At 49.0% G+C, this 16,812-nt stretch overlaps 1 protein-coding gene across 1 annotated transcript in view; it reads right to left on the reverse strand.

The window, feature by feature from the left end:
• Positions 1-16,812, reverse strand: part of LOC135054736 (oocyte zinc finger protein XlCOF6-like) — a 184,742-nt gene that overhangs the window by 112,752 nt on the left and 55,178 nt on the right. Inside the window, exon 3 of the mRNA XM_063958030.1 lies at positions 12,228-12,339. Within this exon, the coding sequence (XP_063814100.1) occupies positions 12,228-12,339 (112 nt within the window). The remainder of the gene's footprint in view (positions 1-12,227; positions 12,340-16,812) is intronic.

Genomic DNA, 16,812 nt, shown 5'->3' on the forward strand with positions numbered 1-16,812 from the left:
CATCCAGTTATTGGAAGAACATAATGGATCAGATCATCCGGTTAAATTTACGTATAATATCAGCTCTGATACAGTTAATTATCTAGACGTTAAGGTGATGATCAAGCATGGTAAAATTTCCACTGAATTATACAGTAAGTTGACGGATAGGAATACATTGCTCCATGCACGGAGCTTTCATCCCAGGCCCCCGAAATTTGGGTTACTCTATTCGCAGTTCCTGCGTGCTATTAGGATTTGTAGTAATCATGAGCAAGCAGCAGTTCAGATAGATGACATGGTTCGCAAATTTAACAGTAGAGGGTATGATATGGAACTACTATTGAAGGCCAAAGCACGAGCCTTGGGATGCAGTAGGGAGTCTCTGCTACATTCCAGGACTGCCAAACAAGAATCCAGCAGGATGCCCTGGGTTAATCATTATAGTACTGCAAGTGGAGCTGTGATCCATTCAGCAAAGAAGTTATGGCCTATAGTGGCCACTGACCATGATCTTAATTTGGGCAATACTACTATTATGCCATGTTATACACGCGGACGCAACATCAGGGACTGGGTGATGAAAACCGATATTACGGGTCTTCAATCCCATCAGAGTATGCAAAGCAGCTTCATGACCCTTAAAAAAGGATGCTTTAGGTGCCTTAACTGTGTTACATGTAGTGCGTTGATGGTGGGAAAATTTTTCTCACATCCACATAGTGGTAGGAAGTATGAAATCAGACACCGAGTTACATGCACCACAAAGTTTATAATATATATGATTGTATGTCCTTGTGGTAAAAATTACATAGGAAAAACTGATTGCACACTTAGAGAGCGCATGGCCAATCATAAATTGGCAATTCGCAATGCTCTGAGTTCTGGTAATAGTGACCAACCTGTGGCACGTTACTTCCTAAGTGCTGGTCACAGTTTGGCATCACTTAAGTATATTATCATAGACCATGAACCGGCTAGGCTTAGAGGTGGGGATCGATCTCTGCGCCTCTTACAGAAGGAAGCACGTTGGATCCATGAGTTAGGAACACTTTCACCCAGAGGCTTAAATGAAACTCATGGTCTACACTGTTTTTTGTAGATTGTTAAATATATCTTTACATCTTTGTGTAGTTTGTATGTACTCCAGTGCATTACATTTTGACTCTCTGTTCTTTGAGGGGTTTGTTCTAAGATGTTTTTTGCTGCTATTTAGATGTTTTCAGCCAAACTGTATTCATGGGAGTGTTTTGCTAAGTGTCTTTGACACAGGTCTTGATATGTCCCTTTGTTTTTAAATGTAATGTATTTTTCGTGTCCTGTTTACAGTGATCGCTATGGTGTTGCTAGGACCGTTGTGAACGTCATTAACGAGCGTCCGTTCTCTGTTAGTACACGCTGGGTCACATGGAGGCCTTAGTGTGGTTGAGACAAGCACGGATGTCATCAGCGGACGCCCGCCCTCCGGAGCCGCGCGCCTAGCGTCACTCGTGGTGGGGATTCTATTTAAGGTATGTTTATTGTATGTTTGTCTTACCTGATGACGGAGTGTGAATAAAGTTCTCCGAAACGTTGTAATCTTCTGCCTTGAGACGTGATTGATATCTGAGTGCCGCCTTACCGGGAAGTATATTGTGGGCCCATTTGGGCTTCTAGGAGGGCACCGGAGCAGACGTATATTTAATGGGAGTGCTGCCCTAATTGTGGATATATATATATATATATATATATATATATATATATATATATATATATAAAGAAGCAAGTACTGAGGCACTCCACTGGTTGAAAGAGTTTTTTAGTGATAATAAAGCATAAGCTGGAAAAGCTGGCAGAAAACTACATTACTGGTTGACGTTTCGGTGCTCCGCAGGCACAGTTATCAAAACCTAGTAGTTAGCAGAACCAAAGATGGAAGAGGATCTCATGTTCTTTCAACATCCTGTATACACTCCATATATCCAGTTTTGTTTGGTTCTGCTAACTACTAGGTTTTGATAACTGTGCCTGCGGAGCACCGAAACGTCAACCAGTAATGTAGTTTTCTGCCAGCTTTTCCAGCTTATGCTTTATTATCACTAAAAAACTCTTTCAACCAGTGGAGTGCCTCAGTACTTGCTTCTTTATATTTTAAACCCTTCACTGAGGGCACCCACCCAGCAAGTACATTCAGCAAAGAGTGCCAATTCTGCACCACGTGTTTACACATAATAAGAATTTACTTACCGATAATTCTATTTCTCGTAGTCCGTAGTGGATGCTGGGGACTCCGTAAGGACCATGGGGATTAGCGGCTCCGCAGGAGACTGGGCACAAAAGTAAAAGCTTTAGAACTACCTGGTGTGCACTGGCTCCACCCCCTATGACCCTCCTCCAAGCCTCAGTTAGGATACTGTGCCCGGACGAGCGTACACAATAAGGAAGGATTTTGAATCCCGGGTAAGACTCATACCAGCCACACCAATCACACTGTACAACTTGTGATCTGAACCCAGTTAACAGTATGATAACAGAGGAGCCTCTAGAAAAGATGGCTCACTACAGCAATAACCTGAATTTTGGTAACAATAACTATATACCAGTATTGCAGACAATCCGCACTTGGGATGGGCGCCCAGCATCCACTACGGACTACGAGAAATAGAATTACCGGTGAGTAAAATCTTATTTTCTCTGACGTCCTAGTGGATGCTGGGGACTCCGTAAGGACCATGGGGATTATACCAAAGCTCCCAAACGGGCGGGAGAGTGCGGATGACTCTGCAGCACCAAATGAGAGAACTCCAGGTCCTCCTCAGCCAGGGTATCAAATTTGTAGAATTTTACAAACGTATTTGCTCCTGACCAAGTAGCTGCTCGGCAAAGTTGTAAAGCCGAGACCCCTCGGGCAGCCGCCCAAGATGAGCCCACCTTCCTTGTGGAGTGGGCATTTACAGATTTTTGGCTGTGGCAGGCCTGCCACAGAATGTGCAAGCTGAATTGTACTACAAATCCAACGAGCAATAGTCTGCTTAGAAGCAGGAGCACCCAGCTTGTTGGGTGCATACAGGGTAACCAGCGAGTCAGATTTTCTGACTCCAGCCGTCCTGGAAACATATTTTCAGGGCCCTGACAACGTCTAGCAACTTGGAGTCCTCCAAGTCCCTAGTAGCCACAGGCACCACAATAGGTTGGTTCAGGTGAAACGCTGAAAACCACCTTAGGGAGAAACTGAGGACGAGTCCTCAATTCTGCCCTGTCCGAATGGAAAATCAGATAAGGGCTTTTACAGGATAAAGCCGCCAATTCTGACACGCGCCTGGCCCAGGCCAGGGCCAACAGCATGACCACTTTCCATGTGAGATATTTTAACTCCACAGATTTAAGTGGTTCAAACCAATGTGACTTTTGGAACCCAAAAACTACATTGAGATCCCAAGGTGCCACTGGAGGCACAAAAGGAGGCTGTATATACAGTACCCCTTTTACAAACGTCTGAACTTCAGGGACTGAAGCTAGTTCTTTTTGGAAGAAAATTTGACAGGGCCGAAATTTGAACCTTAATGGACCCCAATTTCAGGCCCATAGACACTCCTGTTTTCAGGAAATGTAGGAATCGACCCAGTTGAAATTCCTCCGTCGGGCCTTACTGGCCTCGCACCACGCAACATATTTTCGCCAAATGCGGTGATAATGTTTTGCGGTTACATCCTTCCTGGCTTTGATCAGGATAGGGATGACTTCATCCGGAATGCCTTTTTCCTTCAGGATCCGGCGCTCAACCGCCATGCCGTCAAACGCAGCCCCGGTAAGTCTTGGAACAGACAGGGTCCTTGTTGGAGCAGGTCCCTTCTTAGAGGAAGAGGCCACGGATCCTCCGTGAGCATCTCTTGAAGTTCCGGTTACCAAGTCCTTCTTGGCCAATCCGGAGCCACGAATATAGTGCTTACTCCTCTCCATCTTATAATTCTCAGTACCTTGGGTATGAGAGGCAGAGGAGGGAACACATACACTGACTGGTACACCCACGGTGACCTGGCGCAATACCTGTCGAGTTTTTCCCAACGGTTTATAATCATGTGGAAGACTTCTGGGTGAAGTCCCCACTCTCCCGGGTGGAGGTCGTGTCTGCTGAGGAAGTCTGCTTCCCAGTTGTCCACTCCCGGAATGAATACTGCTGATAGTGCTATCACATGATTTTCCGCCCAGCGAAGAATCCTTGCAGCTTCTGCAATTGCCCTCCTGCTTCTTGTGCCACCCTGTTTGTTTACGTGGGTGACTGCCGTGATGTTGCCCGACTGGATCAACACCGGCTGACCTTGAAGCAGAGGTCTTGCTAAGCTTAGAGCATTGTAAATGGCCCTTAGCTTCAGGATATTTATGTGAAGTGATGTCTCCAGGCTTGACCATAAGCCCTGGAAATTCCTTCCCTGTGTGACTGCTCCCCAGCCTCGCAGGCTGGCATCCGTGGTCACCAGGACCCAGTCCTGAATGCCGAATCTGCGGCCCTCTAGAAGATGAGCACTCTGCAACCACCACAGGAGAGACACCCTTGTCCTTGGTGACAGGGTTATCCGCTGATGCATCTGAAGATGCGACCCGGACCATTTGTCCAGCAGGTCCCACTGGAAAGTGCATTGATGTACTGAGACTTGGCTCGGTTATAGGAGGTTCCCGACTAGCTCGGATAACTCCCTGACTTTCTCTCTTTTTCTGGACTGTGTCCAGGATCCTCCCTAGGAACAGAAAACGAGTCGTCGGAATCAGTTGCGATTTTGGAATATTGGCCCTCATTCCGAGTTGTTCGCTCGCAAGGCGATTTTAGCAGAGTTGCTCACGCTAAGCCTACGCCTACTGGGAGTGTATCTTAGCATCTTAAAATTGCGAACGATGTATTCGCAATATTGCGAATACAAACTTCTTATCAGTTTCAGAGTAGCTCCACAATTACTCGGCATCTGCGATCAGTTCAGTGCTTGTCGTTCCTGGTTTGACGTCATAAACACACCCAGCGTTCGCCCAGACACTCCTCCGTTTCTCTGGCCACTCCTGCATTTTTTCCGGAAACGGTAGCGTTTTTTCCCACACGCCCATAAAACGGCCTGTTTCCGCCCAGAAACACCCATTTCCTGTCAATCACACTACGATCACCGGAGCGATGAAAAAGCTGTGAGTAAAAATCCTAACTTCATAGCAAATTTACTTGGCGCAGTCGCAGTGCGGACATTGCGCATGCGCACTAAGCGGAAAATCGCTGCGATGCGATGAAATTTACCGAGCGAACAACTCGGAATGAGGGCCATTGAGAATCCAATCGTGCTGCCGCAACACTACCTGAGATAGTGCTACACCGACCTCCAACTGTTCCCTTGATCTTACCCTTATCAGGGGATCGTCCAAGTAAGGGATAACTAAAATTCCCTTCCTTCGAAGGAGTATCATCATTTCGGCCATTACCTTGGTAAAGGCCCGGGGTGCCGTGGACCATCCAAACGGCAGCGTCTGAAACTGATAGTGACAGTTCTGTACCACAAACCTGAGGTACCCTTGGTGAGAACGGTAAATTGGGACATGAAGGTAAGCATCCTTGATGTCCTGAGACATCATGTAGTCCCCTTCTTCCAGGTTCGCAATCACTGCTCTGAGTGACTCTATCTTGAATTTGAACCTCCGTATGTAAGTGTTCAAAGATTTTAGATTTAGAATCGGTTTCACCGAGCCGTCCGGCTTCGGTACCACAACAGTGTGGAATAATACCCCGTTCCCTGTTGCAGGAGGGGTACCTTGATTATCACCTGCTGGGAATACAGCTTGTGAATGGCTTCCAAAACTGCCTCCCTGTCAGAGGGAGACGTCGGTAAAGCCGACTTTAGGAAACGGCGAGGGGGAGACGTCTGGAATTCCAATTTGTACCCCTGAGATATCACCTGAAGGATCCAGGGGTCTACTTGCGAGTGAGCCCACTGCGCGCTGAAATTAATTGAGACGGGCCCCCACCGTGCCTGAGTCTGCTTGTAAAGCCCCAGCGTCATGCTGAGGGCTTGGCAGAGGCGGGAGAGGGCTTCTGTTCCTGGGAACTGGCTGATTTCTGCAGCCTTTTTCCTCTCCCTCTGTCAAGGGGCAGAATTGCGGAACCTTTTGCCCGCTTGCCCTTATGGGAACGAAAGGACTGCGCCTGATAATACGGCGTCTTCTTATGTTGAGAAGCGACCTGGGGTACAAACGTGGATTTCCCAGCTGTTGCCGTGGCCACCAGGTCTGAAAGACCAACCCCAAATAACTCCTTCCCTTTATAAGGCAATACTTCCAAATGCCGTTTGGAATCCGCATCACCTGACCACTGTCGTGTCCATAACCCTCTTCTGGCAGAAATGGACAACGCACTTACACTTGATGCCAGTCGGCAAATATTCCGCTGTGCATCACGCATATATAGAAATGCATCTTTTAAATGCTCTATAGGCAATAATATACTGTCCCTATCTAGGGTATCAATATTTTCAGTCAGGGAATCCGACCACGCCAACCCAGCACTGCACATCCAGGCTGAGGCGATTGCTGGTCGCAGTATAACACCAGTATGTGTGTAAATACATTTTAGGATACCCTCCTGCTTTCTATCAGCAGGATCCTTAAGGGCGGCCATCTCAGGAGAGGGTAGAGCCCTTGTTCTTACAAGCGTGTGAGCGCTTTATCCACCCTAGGGGGTGTTTCCCAACGCACCCTAACCTCTGGCGGGAAAGGATATAATGCCAATAACATTTTAGAAATTATCAGTTGTTATCGGGGGAAACCCACGCATCATCACACACCTCATTTAATTTCTCAGATTCAGGAAAACTACAGGTAGTTTTTCCTCACCGAACATAATACCCCTTTTTGGTGGTACTCGTATTATCAGAAATGTGTAAACATTTTTAATTGCCTCAATCATGTAACGTGTGGCCCTACTGGAAGTCACATTTGTCTCTTCACCGTCGACACTGGAGTCAGTATCCGTGTCGGCGTCTGTATCTGCCATCTGAGGTAACGGGCGCTTTAGAGCCCCTGACGGCCTATGAGACGTCTGGACAGGCACAAGCTGAGTAGCCGGCTGTCTCATGTCAACCACTGTCTTTTATACAGAGCTGACACTGTCACGTAATTCCTTCCAACAGTTCATCCACTCAGGTGTCGACCCCCTAGGGGGTGACATCACTATTACAGGCAATTTGCTCCGTCTCCACATCATTTTTCTCCTCGTACATGTCGACACAAACGTACTGACACACAGCACACACACAGGGAATGCTCTGATAGAGGACAGGCCCCCACTAGCCCTTTAGGGAGACAGAGGGAGAGTTTGCCAGCACACACCAGAGCGCTATATATATACAGGGATAACCTTATATAAGTGTTTTTCCCCTTATAGCTGCTGTATTTTTAATACTGCGCCTAATTAGTGCCCCCCTCTCTTTTTTAACCCTTTCTGTAGTGTAGTGACTGCAGGGGAGAGCCAGGGAGCTTCCCTCCAACGGAGCTGTGAGGGAAAATGGCGCCAGTGTGCTGAGGAGATAGGCTCCGCCCCCTTCTCGGCGGCCTTATCTCCCGTTTTTCTGTGTATTCTGGCAGGGGTTAAAATTCATCCATATAGCCCTGGGGGCTATATGTGATGTATTTTCGCCAGCCAAGGTGTTTTTATTGCTGCTCAGGGCGCCCCCCCCAGCGCCCTGCACCCTCAGTGACCGAAGTGTGAAGTGTGCTGAGAAGCAATGGCGCACAGCTGCAGTGCTGTGCGCTACCTTGGTGAAGACAGGATGTCTTCTGCCGCCGATTTTCCGGACCTCTTCTTGCTTCTGGCTCTCTAAGGGGGCCGGCGGCGCGGCTCTGGGACCGGACTCCATGGCTGGGCCTGTGTTCGATCCCTCTGGAGCTATTGGTGTCCAGTAGCCTAAGAAGCCCAATCCACTCTGCACGCAGGTGAGTTCGCTTCTTCTCCCCTTAGTCCCTCGATGCAGTGAGCCTGTTGCCAGCAGGTCTCACTGAAAATAAAAAACCTAATACTAAACTTTTCACTAAGCAGCTCAGGAGAGCCACATAGTGTGCACCCTTCTCGTTCGGGCACAAAAAACTAACTGAGGCTTGGAGGAGGGTCATAGGGGGAGGAGCCAGTGCACACCAGCTAGTCCTAAAGCTTTACTTTTGTGCCCAGTCTCCTGCGGAGCCGCTAATCCCCATGGTCCTTACGGAGTCTCCAGCATCCACTAGGACGTCAGAGAAATATATATATGCCAATTTGTGCCCCCCCCCCCCTCTTAAAACCCCTCTATCACCGTGTGTAAGCAGGGGAGAGTCCGGGGAGCTTCCTCTCAGCGCTGTGCTGTGGAGAAAAATGGCGCTGGTGAGTGCTGAGGGAGAAGCCCCGCCCCCTCGGCGGCGGGCTTCTGTCCCACTCAAAATTACTGAAAACTGGCGGGGGCTATTTTCATATACATGTACAGTGCCCACCTGTACATGTATATACTTATTTTGCCAAATGAGGACCTATTGCTGCCCAGGGCACCCCCCCTGCGCCCTGCACCCTTACAGTGACTGTGGTATGTGAGGTGAATGGGAGCAATGGCGCACAGCTTTACTGCTGTGCGTTACCTCAGTGAAGATCATGAAGTCTTCCGCCGTCTTTGAAGTCTTCTTTTCTTCTCATACTCACCCAGCTTCTATCTTCCGGCTCTGCTAGGAGGACGGCGGAACGGCCCAGGGACGAACTCCAGGGTGAGACCTGTGTTCTGACTCCTTCTGGAGCTAATGGTGTCCAGTAGGCTAAGAAACAGAGCCTTGAAACTCACAGAAGTAGGTCTGTTTCTCTCCCCTCAGTACCTCGATGCAGGGAGTCTGTTACCAGCAGTGCTCCCTGAAAATAAAAAACCTAACAAATATACTTTCTAACAGGAAGCTCAGGAGAGCTCCCTGTAGTGCACCCATCTCATCTGGGCACAGTATCAAACTGAGGTCTGGAAGAGGGGCATAGAGGGAGGAGCCAGTGCACACCCAGTTCTAAAGACTTTCTTAAAGTGCCCATGTCTCCTGCGGAGCCCGTCTATCCCCATGGTCCTTACGGAGTCCTCAGCATCCTCTTGGACGTTAGAGAAAAGAGATTAGTGCAGTGACAGAGGAGGGTGCGGGATAAGAGATTAGTGCAGTGACAGAGGAAGGGGTGGGATAAGAGATTATCACAGTGACAGAGGAGGGTGCGTGATAAGAGATTAGTGCAGTGACAGAGGAGGGTGCGGAATAAGAGATTAGTGCAGTAACAGAGGAGGGGGCGGGATAAGAGATTTGTGCAGTGACAGAGGAAGGTGCAGGATAAGAGATTAGAGCAGTGACAGAGGAGGGGGCGGGGATAAGAGATTAGTGCCGTGAAGGAGAAAGGTGCAGGATAACAGATTATCTCAGTGACAGAGGAGGGTGCAGGATAAGAGATTAGTGCAGTGACAGAGGAGGGTGCGGGGATAAGAGATTAGTGCAGTGACATAGGAAGGTGCAGGATAACAGATTATCTCAGTGACAGAAGAGGGTGCAGGATAAGAGATTAGTGCAGTGACAGAGGAGGGTGCGGGATAAGAAGAGATTAGTGCAGTGACAGAGGAGGGTGCGGGATAAGAGATTAGCGCAGTGACAGAGGAGGGTGCGGGATAAGAGATTAGTGCAGTGACAGAGAAGGGTGCGGGGATAAGAGATTAGCGCAGTGACAGAGGAGGGTGCGGGATAAGAGATTAGTGCAGTGACAGAGGAGGGTGCGGGATAAGAGATTAGTGCAGTGACAGAGGAGGGTGCGGGATAAGAGATTAGTGCAGTGACAGAGGAGGGTGCGGGATAAGAGATTAGCGCAGTGACAGAGGAGGGTGCGGGGATAAGAGATTAGCGCAGTGACAGAGGAGGGGGCGGGGATAAGAGATTAGTGCAGTGACAGAGGAAGGTGCAGGACAACAGATTATCTCAGTGACAGAGGAGGGTGCAGGATAAGAGATTAGTGCAGTGACAGAGGAGGGTGCGGAATGAGAGATTAGCGCAGTGACAGAGGAGGGTGCAGGATAAGAGATTAGTGCAGTGACAGAGGAGGGTGCGGAATGAGAGATTAGCGCAGTGACAGAGGAGGGTGCGGGATAAGAAGAGATTAGTGCAGTGACAGAGGAGGGTGCGGGTTAAGAGATTAGTGCAGTGCCAGAGGAGGGTGCGGGATAAGAGATTAGCGCAGTGACAGAGGAGAGTGCGGAATAAGAGATTAGTGCAGTGACAGAGGAGGGTGCGGGGATAAGAGATTAGCGCAGTGACAGAAGAGGGTGCGGGGATGAGAGATTAGCGCAGGGACAGAGGAGGGTGCGGGATGAGAGATTAGCGCAGGGACAGAGGAGGGTGCGGGATGAGAGATTAGCGCAGTGACAGAAGAGAGTGCGGGATAAGAGATTAACGCAGTGACAGAGGAGGGTGTGGGATAAGAGATTAGCGCAGTGACAGAGGAGGGTGCGGGATGAGAGATTAGCGCAGTGACAGAGGAGGGTGCGGGATAAGAGATTAGCGCAGGGACAGAGGAGGGTGCGGGATAAGAGATTAACGCAGTGACAGAGGAGGGTGCGGGATGAGAGATTAGCGCAGTGACAGAGGAGGGTGCGGGATAAGAGATTAGCGCAGTGACAGAGGAGGTTGCGGGACAAAAGATTAGCGCAGTGACGGAGGAGGGTGCGGGATAAGAGATTAGTGCAGTGACAGAGGAGGGTGCGGGGATAAGAGATTAGTGCAGTGACAGAGGAGGGGGCGGGATGAGAGATTAGCTCAGTGACAGAGGAGAGTGCGGGTGAGAGATTAGTGCAGTGACAGAGGAGGGTGCGGGATAAGAGATTAGCGCAGTGACAGAGGAGGTTGCGGGATAAAAGATTAGCGCAGTGACAGAGGAGGGTGCGGGATAAGAGATTAGTGCAGTGACAGAGGAGGGTGCGGGGATAAGAGATTAGTGCAGTGACAGAGGAGGGGGCGGGATGAGAGATTAGCTCAGTGACAGAGGAGAGTGCGGGTGAGAGATTAGTGCAGTGACAGAGGAGGGTGCGGGATAAGTGATTAGTGCAGTGACAGAAGAGGGTGCGGGATAAGAGATTAGTGCAGTGACAGAGGAGGGTGCGGGATAAGAGATTAGTGCAGTGACAGAGGAGGGTGCGGGATGAGAGATTAGCTCAGTGACAGAGGAAGGGGCGGGGATAAGAGATTTGTGCAGTGACAGAGGAGGGTGCGGGATGAGAGATTAGTGCAGTGACAGAGGAGGATGCGGGATAAGAGATTAGTGCAGTGACAGAGGAGGATGCGGGATAAGAGATTAGTGCAGTGACGAGATTAGCGCAGTGACAGAGGAGGGTGCGGGATAAGAGATTAGCGCAGTGACAGAGTAGGGTGCGGGATAAGAGATTAGTGCAGTGACGAGATTAGCGCAGTGACAGAGGAGGGTGCGGGATAAGAGATTAGCGCAGTGACAGAGTAGGGTGCGGGATAAAAGATTAGTGCAGTGACGAGATTAGCGCAGTGACAGAGGAGGGTGCGGGATAAGAAGAGATTAGTGCAGTGACAGAGGAGGGTGCGGGTTAAGAGATTAGTGCAGTGCCAGAGGAGGGTGCGGGATAAGAGATTAGCGCAGTGACAGAGGAGAGTGCGGAATAAGAGATTAGTGCAGTGACAGAGGAGGGTGCGGGGATAAGAGATTAGCGCAGTGACAGAAGAGGGTGCGGGGATGAGAGATTAGCGCAGTGACAGAGGAGGGTGCGGGATGAGAGATTAGCGCAGGGACAGAGGAGGGTGCGGGATGAGAGATTAGCGCAGTGACAGAAGAGAGTGCGGGATAAGAGATTAACGCAGTGACAGAGGAGGGTGTGGGATAAGAGATTAGCGCAGTGACAGAGTAGGGTGCGGGATAAGAGATTAGTGCAGTGACGAGATTAGCGCAGTGACAGAGGAGGGTGCGGGATAAGAGATTAGCGCAGTGACAGAGTAGGGTGCGGGATGAGAGATTAGTGCAGTGACAGAGGAGGGTGCGGGATGAGAGATTGCTGTAGTGACTGAACAAGGAGAATATGTAACTCTTTTCAACACATAGGGACAAAGTACTAAACCTTGGAGAGAGATAAAGTACTAACCTATCAGCTCCTGTCACTTTTCAAACACAGCCTGTAACAAGACAGGTAGGAGCTGATTGGCTGGTACTTTATCTCTCTCCAAGGCTTAGTACATCTCCCCCTTATATCACTCACCTGTGCTGATATCGGTAGGGATTTCCTCCTCCTTACACTGCTGATCACCTGTCACATACGTCTCCTCTTCTCCCTCTATAGCTTCTTCTTTAATATTAGTCAGCTCTTCACCCTATTTACCCCACAGAACAATAAAATACATTAATAATGTCTAATTATCATTCATTCAGAATAAACAGAAGTATATCAGTGAATAAGACACACAGCTGCTCTACAGAAAACAGGATTTTAATTACCTACCAGTAAATCCTTTTCTCGTAGTCTGTAGAGGATGCTGGGGTCCACATTAGTACCATGGGGTATAGACGGGTCCACTAGGAGCCACAGGCACTTTAAGAGTTTAATAGTGTGGGCTGGCTCCTCCCTCTATGCCCCTCCTACCAGACTCAGTCTAGAAACTGTGCTCGAGGAGACAGACAACTTCGAGAGAAGGATTTTACACAGATAGCAGCAAGATTCACACCAGCTCACACACAAGGCAAACCAAGCTAACTAGCTTGAAAACCCAGCAACAGCTGAATAACATTACTGAACCAAGTAATAACGCAGTACATAACCAAGAACAATGCAGTACTGACCAAGTAACCACTGCAGGATAACGAACCGCTGGACGGGCGCCCAGCATCCTCTACGGACTACGAGAAAAGGATTTACCGGTAAGTAATTAAAATCCTATTTTCTCTTACATCCTAGAGGATGTATGTGGATGTACCAAAGCTCCCAGAAAGGGAGGGAGAGCGCGGAGGTTCCTGCAGAACTGATTGACCAAACTTCAGGTACTCAGAGGCCAAAGTATTGAACTTGTAGAACTTAGGAAACATGTAAAGCCGAGATACCTCAGGCAGCCGCCAAGGACGAACCCACCTTAAGAGTAGAGTGGGCCTTAACAGATTTTGGACAAGGCAATCCTGCCGTAGAATAAGCGTGCTGGATAGTGAACCTGATCCAGCGAGAGATCGTCTGCTTAGAAGCAGGACACCCAAGTTTCTTGGGATCATACAGGACAAACAGAGAGTCCGATTTTCTGTGACAAGCAGTCCGCTTCACATAGATTTTCAGAGCCCTTATAACATCCAAGGATGGAATTGAGGAGTCAGTAGCCACTGGCAAGACAATAGGTTGGTTGATATGAAAAGCCGACACAACCTTTGGAAGGAACTGCTGACGTGTCTGGAGCTCAGCTCTATCTTCATAAAAGATCAAGTAGGGACTTTTGCAAGACAAAGCCCCCAACTCCAACACACATCTAGCAGAAGCTAAGGCCAACAAAGTAACAGCCTTCCACATCAGCAACTTGACCTTCACCTTCTGTAGAGGCTCAAACCAATCCTATTGGAGGAGCTGTAACACCACGTTAAGATCCCAGGGCATCGTAGGCGGCACAAAGGGAGGCTGGATGTGCAGAACCCCTTTCAAAAAAGTCTGAACCTCAGGGAGGGAAGCCAGCTGCTTCTGGAAGAAAATGGATAAGGCCGAAATCTGGACCTTTACGGATCCCAACCTCAGGCCCATAGCCACACCTGCTTGCAGGAAGAGGAGAAAATGTCCCAGTTGAAACTCCACCATAGGAAACTTCTTGGATTCACACCAAGATACATACTTTTTCCAAATGCGATGGTAATGTTTAGATGGTACGCCTTTTATAGCCTGTATCAGGGTAGGAATGACTTTGTTCAGAATGCCCTTCCGAGCTAATATCTGGTGTTCAAACTAAATGCCGTCAAACGTAGCCGTGGTACGTCTTGATAAGCGAACGGCCCCTGTTGTAACAGGTCCTCCCGAAGAGGAAGAGGCCTCGGATCTTCCAGCAGTAGATCCAGAAGATCTGCGTACCAAGCCCTTCTTGGCCGATCCGGAGCAATGATGATTGCCTGAACTCTTGTTCTTCTTATGAGCTTTAGAATCCTTGGGATTAGTGGAGGTGGAGGAAACACGTACATAGACTGGAACACCCACGGAGACACCAGGGCATCCACTGCTACTGCTTGTGGGTCCCTCGACTTGAAATAATAATGCCGAAGCTTATTGTTGAGACTGGAGGCCATCATGTCTATTTGAGGAACCCCCCAAAGATTTGTCACCTCCGTGAACACCTCTGGATGGAGGCCTCATTCCCATGGATGGAGATCGTGTCTGCTGAGGAAGTCCGCTTCCCAGTTGTCCACTCCCGGAATGAAGATCGCTGACAGTGCCAATGTGTGTTTTTCTGCCCAGAGGATGATTCTTGTTACTTCGGACATTGCAGCTCTGCTCTTCGTTCTGCCCTGTTAGTTTATGTAGGCCACCGTCGTTACATTGTCCGATTATATTTGAATGGCTCGATCTCGCAGATGATGTGCCACTTGGAGAAGATCGTTGTACACAGCTCTCCATTCCAGAATGTTTATTGGAAGACCGGATTCCAGACTAGACCACCTTCCTTGGAAGGTATCCCCTTGAGTGACTGCGTCCCATCCCCAGAAGCTTGAATCCGTGGTTAGAAGGATCCAGTCCTGAATCCCGAACCTGCGGCCCTCCAGAAGGTGAGACATTTGCAACCACCAAAGAGTGAAAACCTTGGTTTTGGCAAAACAAATCCTCAGATGCAAATGTAGGTGAGACCCCGACCACTTGTCCAGGAGATCCAGTTGGAAGGATCGAGCATGAAATCTTCCGTACTGTAGAGCCTCGTAGGAGGCAACCATCTTCTCCAGAAGGCGAATGCACTAATAAATCGATACCCGAGCTGGCTTCAGGACATCCCAGACCATTGTTTGAATCACCAGTGCTTTTTCCTCCGGTAGAAACATCCTCTGTACTTCCGTGTCGAGGATCATCCCCAAGAAAGACAATCTGCTTGTCGGCTCTAAATGTGACTTTGGAAGGTTCAGGATCCAACCATGGACCCTGAGCAGACGAGTCGTGAGAGCAATAGACTGCAACAACTTTTCCCTGGTCGATGCCTTTATCAGCAGATCGTCCAGATATGGGATTATGTTCACCCCCTGTTTGCGGAGGAGAACCATCATCTCTGCCAACACCTTGTTGAACACCCTCGGTGCCGTGGAGAGGCCGAATGGCAGTGCCTGGAACTGATAGTGACAGTCCAACAGGGCAAATCTGAGATTAGCCTGGTGCGGTGGCCAAATCGGAATGTGGAGGTACGCATCCTTGATATCTAGGGATACCAGAAACTCTTCCCACTCCAGACCTGAGATCACCACTCTCAGAGATGCCATTTTGAATTTGAACTCCCTCAGATAAGGGTTTAACGTTTTCAAGTTCAAAATCGGTCCACGAAAAGGATCGAATAATAACCCCTGGCTTGCATATGAGGCGGAACTGGGACAATGACCTGTGAATTTTTTAATGGCTTCCTGTAGGATAGCCCAGTCTGCCAGCAAAGCTGGCAAGCCTGATTTGAAGAATCGGTGAGGTGGAAGTTCTTGAAACTCCAATCTGTACCCCTTGAACACAATATCCTGTACCCAAGGATCCAGGCCGGACGACACCCAGACGTGGCTGAAACGTCTGAGCCTCGCACCCACCATCCCGTCCTCCAGGCTTCGTGGTCCACCGCCATGCTGAGGATTTTGAGGAATCAGAAGCAGGTTTCTGTTCCTGGGAGCCTGAGGGTGTAGGCTTTTTGGATTTTGCACGACCACCTCTAAAGAAGGTGGTAGGTGGCTTGGACTTTTTTGTCTTAGCGGTCCGAAAGGACTGCGATGCAGATGAAGAAAAGGGTTTCTTCGTAGAAGGCGTAGCTGAGGGAAGAAAAGGTGACTTACTCGCGGTTGCCATGGAAATCCACGCATCCAATGCTTCCCCAAATAGAGCCTGTCTTGTGTAGGGTAGGTTCACCACACTTCTCCTGGATTCCGCGTCTGCAGACCATTGGCGTAGCCAGAGACCCCTGCGAGCTGAGACAGACATGGAATATATCCGTGCAGTCAGCGTACCCAGGTCCTTCATGGATTCCACCATGAACCCCGCAGAATCTTGTATGTTACGTAAAAACAATTCAATGTCACGTCTATCCATTGTATCCAAATCCTCTAGTAACGTGCCTGTCCACTTTACTATAGCTTTAGAAATCCATACACAGGCAATAGTGGGCCTCAACGCCACCCCTGAAGCAGTGTATATGGATTTGAGAGTAGTGTCAATCTTACGATCAGCCGGTTCTTTTAACGCGGTAGATCCAGGAACAGGTAACACCACCTTTTTGGACAATCTGGACACAGATGCGTCAACTATGGGTGGGTTTTCCCATTTTTTTCTATCCTCCTCAGGGAAGGGAAAAGCAACCAGAACCCTTTTTGGGATCTGGAATTTTTCCTCCGGGTTTTCCCAGGATTTTTCAAAAAGAGCATTTAATTCCTTAGACGCAGGGAAGGTTAGCGAGGCTTTCTTATTGTCTGTGAAGTAAGCCTCCTCAACCTGCTCAGGTGGTGTGTCAGTAATGTTTAACACATCCCTAATGTCCTCAATCATGAGCTGCACCCCATTTGCAAAGAATGCTGACCCCCTCAGCACATCCCCATCACCGTCTGCAGTGTCAGAGTCGGTATCCGTGTTGGCTTGCATAACCTGGGCAAGCGCATGT

This window comes from Pseudophryne corroboree, chromosome 3 (assembly GCF_028390025.1).
Source record: "Pseudophryne corroboree isolate aPseCor3 chromosome 3, aPseCor3.hap2, whole genome shotgun sequence".
NCBI lineage: Eukaryota > Metazoa > Chordata > Amphibia > Anura > Myobatrachidae > Pseudophryne > Pseudophryne corroboree.